The 10,936-nt window shown below is 27.5% G+C and overlaps 1 protein-coding gene across 1 annotated transcript; it reads right to left on the bottom strand.

Annotated features, from left to right (window-relative positions):
• Window positions 1–8,301: 8,301 nt before the first annotated feature.
• LOC124922288 (cyclin-D3-1-like) lies at window positions 8,302–10,500 on the bottom strand. Its single transcript, XM_047463024.1, has 4 exons — window positions 9,830–10,500; window positions 9,550–9,751; window positions 8,908–9,038; window positions 8,302–8,838 (listed from the first exon to the last, which is right to left on the bottom strand). The coding sequence occupies exons 1-4, from the start codon at window positions 10,316–10,318 to the stop codon at window positions 8,632–8,634; spliced, it is 1,029 nt and encodes a 342-aa protein (XP_047318980.1). The 5' UTR covers window positions 10,319–10,500; the 3' UTR covers window positions 8,302–8,631.
• Window positions 10,501–10,936: the final 436 nt, after the last annotated feature.

Here is a 10,936-nt window from a genome sequence, read left to right on the forward strand (position 1 = left end):
CCAAATAACTAAAACTAAGCAAGATGCATGGTTTGTAACTTGGACTTGTTTATTATTATAAAAGAAAATTGACTTCAACCTAGCTCCCTTCAATGTCTACAACTCTACATTGAATTAGTTATATGGTATTTTAGCCACTGATTTAAATAAATGGAAAGAAAATCGAATTAATGCTATCCAAGTCAAACATCAAATTAGCCCCTAAAATCTTAAAAAGATCATTCATAAACCTCTCCATTTGTTCAAATTGATTTAAATTCCATTGAAAAAATATTTAAATAAAAATAAATGTCAAATGATGCCAAAATATTGTCAAAAACAATTTGGTGAACTTTGTTAGAGAGAAAGTTATATATTAATCTCATCATGGTGAATAATTATGTAAGAATTTGAAAATTTATCAATATTTGATAGAAAATAGTATTGTTCTTTCTTGTTGTCAAGCTATGTAAAAAATATAATCAAAACACATTTCTAAATATTAGAGATTTGATTATTACTTTTAGTTGTCTCTATCAATCACACAAATTTACCTTCATGCACACTTATAGGATATCAATTAATTTTTACAACCATTTTAGTTGAATAATGTTGTTGGTATAAAATAAAAATAAAGAACCACCTTCTATTTTAAAAAAAAATAACTAACTATTTGAATAATTGAGATGTTACATGGACGAATAAATTAATTTTGCTTCATTGAAAAATTGATATATTGGATTTGAATTTTGTCGACGATTCAACAAGTGATGTTTTGATCGATACCAATATATTAATCTTGTTTTATACCTTCCTCCACTCATTAAGTTTAATTAAAAATATAAAGAGACACAACATTGACAATCAAGATCCATTGGATTTCTCGTGAACAGGGGGATAGCACAATCTATGAACGCATAGAGGAAACATTACCCAGTTGAGTTGAGTGAATTAATGATACAATATTGAGAAACAAAATCATATTGCAAAAGAGACCCTTGAGGATCTCTTAACTAGGTGCCTCACACAAATTAAGGAAAACTAGTTCATGAATGAGTTGACAAAGAAGACATCCTTATAAAATTTGGACAAATTCTTTCTGAATTGAATGGAGCTTGAACAAAGAGTTGTTTTTTACTCACAATCAATATGTCCTTCATATAGATAATTGATTAATGAAATTTATCTCTTCACAAAATTTAAAGGGTTTGTTTGATGTTTTGCAATGAATTAAACTGAGATAAGGGTATGAAAGGAATTAATGTGGTTATCTGGTGGCAGTTGTTGCCAGCTTTTGTAGCTATGAAGAATGAAATGTTAATAGTAATAGTGATTCATGACAAACTTGACCAAATAATTTAATATATTTCTTTCTCTAGCTCATTTAGGGGTGAGCATTGGGTGGATTAATCCGTAATCCAATCCAATCCGAATCTTAAATACTAATTCGGATTTGATATTTCGGATTGGATTGAGATCGGATCGGATTGAGTTCGGATTGAATTAAATCGGATTGGATTAGGATTATCCAAATTATCCAAACTATCTAAATAAAAAATATCTTTTAATTTATTTTTCTTTAAATTAAATTTTATCTCAATATAATATATATTTTATTTATCATCACTTTCACAACTAATTTTTTATTATTTTTTAATTATTTTTTATTATTTTTTTCAGATTCAAATTTAATAATAATAAAAAAATTGAATTTAAAAAAAAAATTTAAAAAAAAAATTAAAAAATTTTTAAAAAAATAAATAAATAAAAAATGAAAAAAAAAATTTTTAAAAAAATTGTTGACTAATTTGAAGTTGACATATATAAATATTTTTTAGTTTGGATTATCCAAACCATTTTCAATCCAATCCGTATCCGATCCGTATTAATTAGTAAAATGGTTTGGATTACGGATTGGATAAATTTAGTTTGGATTTAATACGGATCGGACAAAACGGATTGGTTTTACCCAATTGCTCACCCCTAAGCTCATTAAAACCCTAGACCATAAATAATTTCTCCTATAAATCTAAAGTTAATGTCCACGTCAACTTACAGTTGTAATCCATATGAGTATTACTTTAATTATGGCCCCATTAGCCATGCTTATCAAATTAGGCAAAGACAAAGAGAGAGAGAGAGAGAGTTGACGAAAGAGAGGTCAAAAAAGTCTTAGAAAAATACAAAGGAAAAAGTTTAATAAGCAAATGGCAAAATGTGATTAGACAGTTCAATTTGATAATAACATGCACTTAACTTTAAATGATGAACTCCAACCATTCAAATCATTATTTATTTAGTTATAATGATGAGCTTTGTGTTTTGGCAACCTAATCCAACATCTCATGATCCAAACCATAACCATTTTCTAACAAATAGTCTATCTCAATTATAGTTAAAAATATCAAATTGTGAGAGATCATAACAGTAAAATGTTATACTAACCTACTTTATAAATTGATTCTTTATAAATTGATTCGTAATAGTTGAATTGAACAACACCGTTTAAGAGAAGAAAGAGAGAAACAAGTGACACTTTTATAAAATATGTAGCCTAGATTTAATATAGTGCATTTCTTTGTTTTTCTTTTAAAAAGTACAACATTTTATAAGTGTATATTTAGAGGTATAAGATATGTTTATTTTTTCACAAATCAAATCTAGTGATTACAAAAATTTCAGTAAAAATTTAACGCGCATCTTTCAAGTGAAAATATTATTTTTATATAGCTCTTTCCTTTATTTTTAATACGAGAATTTCGTGGTTGGCCTGAAAAGACTTTGATCTATAATTATGCCTATGATTCTTATGTTTCACCATGCTAAGATCTCGTTTATCGGGTCATTTGTCAAACAAACATTTTCATGTGTTTTAACAAGTACTTTTTTAATACTTATTTAAAATTTTAAATTAAAGTAGTTATCTAATTTATTTATAACTTACTATTTTCTAATTATAAATAGTAATATTTATAATGCTTGTCTAACCAAACATTACAAAGTTTATCATACATAGTTTAATTAATTAGTGATTAAACAAATTAATATTTTTTTATTAAAAACTATTTATTATATGCCCATCCCCTAATCCCTTTTATAATTAGTTGCAATTAGTTAGATTATATTATTTGTAATTATTAGAGGAATGTATGTATTTTGCTTATTTGCTTATGGGTTCACTTATTAATTCTTAATTTGTTTTGGACTTTTTTCTGTTTTTTCTATTATATATTTTAATTATTCCATTTTATCAATATTTTTGTCTTAACATCTTTTATAAGACTACCCTTGTTTAAATAAGATGAGTATTACCTACTCATTTAGATGAAAATTATAATTACAAACTCTAATTAAATACTTAATAGTTAATATGTAGTTTTTATTTAAATCTTAGTAATTTACTTTTGAGAAAGCTAGCACGATCTTACATAACTCTACACTTCAATTTAAGACATTAATTCTTAATAAGAGTCGAAACTCAACTATATATCTAAACCATATTTTATATATACTATTTTTTTTTTATAAATTTAAATTAATAGGATTTATTTGGAGGGATGCTACCAATGTACTTTGGTTTCTATATTGTCACAATATATGCAGTATGGGGGAGTCATATTTGATCCAATAATTGATATCTATATATAGATTGATAGAAACTATTCATCTTGAGAAGTTATTTATGATTAAAATAAAATAAAAAGAGTGCAACAAAATTCCAATAACTTTTTTTTCCATAAGAAGAACCCCACTCTTCCATCACATTCAAATGAACAGTCAATATATTCCCAGCAAAAGAAAAAAGCCAATAAATGAATGAACCTTTTGTTGTCACCTTACTTTATTCAACAAAAATTGCAATGACTGAGTCACCATAAGAAATTATTTTCAATCCAAGTTATGTTTTGCACTATTTAATTTGAGAAAAACAAACCATGTCCACCTTTTGAGAATAATAGCTCCTGAGCATTTTGTTGTGTATTATCATCTCCTTTCTTTAGCGTTTTTTTTCTATATTTTTAAGTCTTAATAAGTCGCAGTTATATAATAAGTTTTTAAATTAGTTTTTAGCAAATAAGTTACCGCGTATATATAAAAACAAAAATACCTGAGCATTTAGCTTAAGCGGGGTAATCTAGAGCAAACAAGAAAGATAAGCTGGAGCAATTAAACGTATTAAATACATTCAATAATAGTGATTCAGATGAGATGAATATCTGAATGTTTTTTAAATAATAAGCTAACTCAAACTAGTCCATATATGAATGATTTATTGTCTTTAATTCTGGTTAGGTGAGAGGTCATTGTATTGGTTTTGTCCGCTGTGAATTTTTGAAATCTTAATTTGGCAAATGTATATCTAACTTTCACTCACTCATCCAAAGCAAAAGCAGAAATGTGTTGAAAATATATATATATCGCCTTGTTTAGAATTCAATGGATTCCAACCAGTTTTGACTGTGTTTTTTTTTTTTCTCTGAATCAAGATGTATTGAATGTATGAATATTTTCATTGATTTATAATCAACACAAAAGTCACATTTTTTTTTTCAATCTGGTCGCTTGCCTTACTCATTCAGCCTTGAACTTGTGATGATTTCTATATTGAGAACTAGTATTTTCATTATTTTGTCTTTGATCTTAGATTTGGCAGTGCTTAATCATTTATCGTGTTAAGTTTAGTTTAATTTAGTCTTTTTTTTTTCTTTTGAAACTAGAAAACAATTTTATTGATCCATAATTTTCGTGAATGTCGCAAAATTAATGGTGAAAATTAACCTATCTAAAAATGTATCAATATGACACGATTTGTCATAAGTTATCCGGATACAAACTCAAGTATCAAAAGAGTGTTAATACTTGTGATATTATTACAAGACGGACACATAAAACTCATATCAACACACTCAATCAATCAACGCTCTAGGTTATGGAGATTCAGTATCAACTTCATTATTAGGATATCTACTTGACATCTTCCATATCTAGTTAATGTCATTGTGCATTTTGTACACTTCCTTTTCCACGAACTCAAGTGTACTTTTTGGGCTTGGGTTAGGCTGACCTAGTTATTGCCTAAGATATTTATAGAGTTGGTTCTCTTTGGGTTTTTTTAAAAACTAAACCCAAATCAATTTTCTAATCAATCACTTCTCAATAATCACATCACTCATTTCATTAACCAAAATATCAAAATACCCTCTATTTTAAATTATTATTTATTATTTTATTTATATATCAATACTCTTTAAGTCTTTTTACCAAAAATAATCATCACTTTCTCAAAATCATCACCAATCATTATTTTTTTCTCCCTCTTGGTTTTTAAAAAAATTCCAATCCGAACAAGGCCATAATCTATTTTCCTCAAAGAGCGTGTAACAATACACTTGTTCGGTGTGGGATGTAATTTCACGATGCATTCGGGTTGAAAATCATAACCAGGCTTCTCAATATTGTAAAATTTTCAGCCTCTAACATCCAAACCTTCCTTATTGGGTTTTCACTTTTGAACAAATGAGAACCTCTTCATCATGGCATACTCCTAGAGACGGCATGAGCCTTCCATTAAATGCTGAGTCAAAATAAACAAAAATTGAGTGCATCATTTCATCTTTCTTTGATGAGAAGTAAAAAAAATATGAATTGAGTGATCTACAAATTAACATTAATAAGAAGATTAGAAGAGATTTGAAGGTTGTGTGATTTCTTACCAAATAATCATTAAAAATTTATCTTTGAATATCTTTTTTTGGGCATGTTGATTGATGTTGACATGATACTAAACTTTGAAATAATTCAATTGGTGAAATAAATAAAATAAAACATTATAGCATGACAACATCTTTCCTTGAAACATTATAATCTTATTTTATAAGTTGAAAGAGCATCGACCCCATGAGGAGACATATTTTATATTCATTCATGTGTAGTTGAATTGGCATGCACTATAAATGAGATTTTGTTTTTGTTATCTTTTGTTAGTTAGCGAGCAAGACAACAATTTCACCTAATTCCTCTAATTATAAGAGAGAGATGTAATGCATGGATGGTCTAGTTTACTTTTTAGGGTTTGTAGGGAATTCCTGTTCCCTTAGTGCCCTTAATTTGTTAAGCAACTTTAATGAGACAATCAAATGAGAATTTGTTCTTATTTATCAAAAGTTTTGGAATTAAGCCCTAGTTTATTTGCTGACCAATCTGTAATTTAATTGATAGCTTTATTCACTATCAAGTATGTTCTTATTTTAAAAGCATTTCATTGCTTACAGAAAAACAAGGCACTCTTTATTTTTTATACAAAATTATTGATTTGTAAGTTCTAATTTATGTTTATATAAAGATTTAGTTGTTCATAAATTTAAAAAATATCTTTTTTAATAAGTGTCATTTTATAAAGACCTCTTAAACAAAGATTCCAACAGCACAACAAAAATTGAAAAAGGAAAATAAACAAATTTATTCTCATATATCTCAACAAATTAAAATAAATATAACAATCAAAACAAAACAACAAATATTGATAGTTGAAGCTCTAAAATATTCAAAGTTCGTGAAAATTAAGCTCAAAACAAATTTTAAAGATTCTAATTATTCTCAAAAACATCTATATTTATAATCATTTTAAATCAAATACAAAATAAAATAAAAAAATCATTTATAATCAACACAAAATCCTTGAACAACAACAACCAATTCCAATCAAGCCTCCCAAAAATTATAAATTGAATTTGATTAACTCACTTTTAGTTGATATTTGCTATTTGCTATACCCATTATATGTCCAGCAATTTAAATTAAAAAAATTAAATAAAATAAAACAACATATGTCCAATAAAACAGCAGTATCAAATATGGTGGTTACAATAATTAAAATTATCCTAATTAAAATAAAAAGCTAAAAATAGTTAAATAATATATGTGCATTGTATTGAACATATGTTGTTTTATTTTATTATTTAATCCCAACTTCATCCAAATGAATCAATAATTAGCATAGCAATCAATTAGTAGTGACTTATGTGCATGTGTAATTAAGATAACTTGTAAGCAAAAATGGTTAAAATTTGAAATATACTAAAATGAAACACAATTCTCACAACAGTACTTTCATCTTTTAATTGAAGAAAGTCTTCTATAAAAGAACACATTTTTTAATTTATCAAAACAATTCCAATATAAATTGTAAAAGTTTAAAAGATTTAACTAAATTTTTTACCTTAATTTATATATATATGTTTAGTTAAATAATTAAATTGGATAAGGCTTATATTATAATAATCCAACATTGATCTTAACTTTTGAAGTCACTATTAAATTTTATAATTTTCATTTTGGCATATGATTTTCTCAAAGAATTTTGACTTGATCTAAAACCTAATTATAAATGATCTATGTTTTAAGTCTTCGAATAGTTGGGCCTTGTTCCAACATGGGTTAGGATAAAAAGCTGCTTATTTTTAAATGACATTCTCCTTTTTTCTTCAAAAAAATAATAATTTTGATAGGGGTTTATGTATCAAAAATTAAGTTACAAAATAATGTCAACAAAATCAAACTAAATAAAATTTAAGTGTTAAATAATATAACATATTTACAATAATTAAAATTATAATGATGAAATCCGTAACGACGAGTGATGAAGTAGAACAAACCGAGCAAATTAATTAAACGGTATCGAAAGAATCTCTACACAATTTTCTGAGCGGCATTGAATTTTTCATTGACCGATGATCAATAAACAATGCCGGAAAAGGTCATGTCAAATAATAACTGACCATCTACATGTGGTCAAAAAAGTGAGAAACCGTAAAATTATTAAGAAGATACTTATAAAAGGGTCTCCGATTGAAAGATCTTATTTGGTAACTATTTGGTAACTATTTATTTGAAAAATAAAAAAACAACTACAGATTCGATCATTTAATCTCTTTTGTTGCTAAAAAGGGACGGACACAAACTCGAGAAAGCATTACTAACACAATTGGATGATATAAGTATCAAATATTCGAATCACAATAATTTGAAATAAATATTCGAATCACAATAATTTGAAATATAATTTTTGACTCAACTAAATAAGATGCTACGTCAAACAAAATAAGTGTTAAGAAAGTTAGATTATTAAGGTAAAATAATAATTTTATAATTGAATATATATATATTTATATATATTTTGCTAGATAATTTAAATAAGAAAATTAATAGGAGGACAAGTGATTAAATGATAAATTATTTGAGATTAATAGTAGACAAGGGCTAGAAGGCATTGATTTTGATTTAATACATATAAATCATCATCTCATAACACAATCAAATTGTTCAAAAGAATATTTACCCTACTTTTTATAATACTTCAAAATATTAAATTCCATGGGTATTTTAGTCATTAATCTTAAATTTTTCTATGTTAGATCATCATCACTACTGAACATAGCAATAATGTCTAAAGCATACCTCAATTCATAATGAAATCATACAGAAATCTTAGAGTTTCTGCTTAGATCTTCCAAAACACAAGATCATTCCTCATGTCTCCTATTGCATGATGATATATACTAATGTAGGAATAATCTTAAAATAGTAGATCATTTACTATTTTGTCCATAAAATACTAATTATAGATATGTCCAATTAAGCTGATAAGCTCATTTACTTCATTTCTTCATCAGCTCTGTTCTTCTTCATTGTAGTAGTTTCAGAAGATGCAACAGTCCAAGAATCATTCGAGCTATCATTAGAGCTGAAACATGAAGTTATCACGCAACTCGGGCTGCTGGGAATGGGATTGTATTTGCGTTTACGAAGATTCAAGCTTAATGGTACCCGTATGAGTTTCCCGCAATCATCAACCTTTCCCTGTTGTAATAATTACAATAATAATGTCAGGTTCTAATTAGATAAAATAAATGCATATAGATGACACACCTTGTTGGTTTTAAGAATATCCATAATCTCTTTCTCGAAATCTAATACTCTTAATGGATCAACTTCTTTTGCAACTTGTAACATGACTGCACTAGCCATTACAGATGGGAGATAGCTCACAGACCATGAATCTGCATATGAATGAACATAAATAAACACAAGATTTACACAAAATTTGACCATCAATGGAAACAATTCCAAGTAATCTTCAGTCTCCATTTGGAGACAATTACAACTTTTGTTAATGTATCTGAATCAAAATGAAAAACAGCTAATACATTGTTAAATTTGTCTTTGTCTAAGTTTAGTTTCAAAACAATATTTAATATGTGTATCCAAGTGTTTTCAAATGGAGTCAATGTCACCCATTTGGGAATATACTTTATGGAGTTGGAGTTGGATATGGGTCTGAATTTGAACAATAAAACATCAATAAATTTCCTTAAAAACAAGTATCTCATCCAGATGTTTATTTAGATGGGATAATGTTCTGAAACATAACTTAATTAGACATAAATTTGTTTTAGTTTTCTTGTCCAAATCTAAATCCAGACTCAGACCAGCTCCATAAAGTGTTTCCAAATGACCCATTATGTTTCAATTGAACAAATATAGAGAATTAAAAGTGGACAATCTTCTTACCAAAGATTAAGGAAACGATGAGGGTCTCACAACTGTCAAAAAAATGGCGGTTCAAAAGGGATTTCCATCTCAATCTCCTTACAATGTGTTCAATAAAGGTAATTGGGGTGACAAGGTTCATCTTCCACTTGAGGCTAGAAAGCACCAGAAGTTCCATCCTTTGAACTGTTTTGGCTTCAAATACATATTTGAATTCCTCCACCTAAAAACAAAACAAAAACAAAACTTAACAGAGACATTTTCACAAACACCTGGTGGGTTTACAATAAATAAAACTTACTTGCAGGTCTAAGAGGAGGGGAACACGCGGTTCTTCCATTTTGGCAGCCAAAGAGAGACAAGCGACGGCTGTTAAATGATTCATCCATGGCATATCTCTTTGGAATTTAACGCTCAAGATGAATCTATCGTAGTACATAACAGCTAAAAGAATGGTTAATGAAGCGAAACTGTAATGACTACTGACCCTCATTATCCATTCAACAGCCTCCCTTCTTGCTTCCATTATCGATTCATCTGAGCTCAAATCAGTAACACCCAAATGTACGTCTCTTTCCCTAGACATCAGAGACTCGAGCTCGTCTGTTTCCCAATGCAAATCATGTCCAAAAACAAAAAGTTCTGGCTTCTTCTTCCGGCCGCCGTCGTGAAAGGGGCGGATCCCTTTTCCGGCGTCTTGTTCTTCTTTTTCATCGACTAATCGTTCTTCACAGTAGAGGGAAAACATTGAGTTTTTTGATTGAAGGTCTGGTAGATGGGAAACCATCATCTTTTTCTTCTTCCGAGAAGAAGACAAGAGAAAGATTGGTCATTGTGTTTTGGGTACAAGAGATTATTTGAGAGAGAGCAGCTCATTTTCGGACCCAGTAGAATCACATCTGCATCTGTATTCCCATCTGTAGACGACGATACTCACTATACCTAGAGAGAGAAAGATACAAAGCAGAAAAAGATTTTGTTCTTCTACACGAAATTTTCCTGGGATTTTGGGTTTATTTATTTTAATTTATCAATTATATCATTTATTTGAGTTATCAATATAAAAAAATTGATTTATTTGAGTTATTTAGATAAAATAATTAATATTTAGTGTTGTTAAATTATTAAAAAATTATCAAATTTTCAAATTGGAATCAACTCAATTAAAATATTGATTTTTTTTTTTAATTTTATAATTTGAGAATATTTATTATTAAAATTATATAAAATAAAGTAATGTTGAAACAATTTAAAAATTATTAATTTATTATGTGCATGTTATTTATAAATAAATAAAATATTAAATTTATTTATTAATATTAAGATAATAAGTTAATTGTGTTGGTAAGACAACAATCTTATAATTTTAATGATAAATAACTCAAATAAGAAAGATTTGAAAAAATAC

This window comes from Impatiens glandulifera, chromosome 1 (assembly GCF_907164915.1).
Source record: "Impatiens glandulifera chromosome 1, dImpGla2.1, whole genome shotgun sequence".
Lineage (NCBI taxonomy): Eukaryota > Viridiplantae > Streptophyta > Magnoliopsida > Ericales > Balsaminaceae > Impatiens > Impatiens glandulifera.

Coding starts and splice junctions, on each gene's coding strand:
- LOC124922288 (XM_047463024.1), bottom strand. CDS start 10,318: ATGATGGTTTCCCATCTACCAGACCTTCAATCAAAAAACTCAATGTTT. Junction 9,752..9,829: donor CCCTCCTCTTAGACCTGCAA/GTAAGTTTTATT, acceptor TTTTGTTTTTAG/GTGGAGGAATTCAAATATGT. Junction 9,039..9,549: donor CATCGTTTCCTTAATCTTTG/GTAAGAAGATTG, acceptor ATTCATATGCAG/ATTCATGGTCTGTGAGCTAT.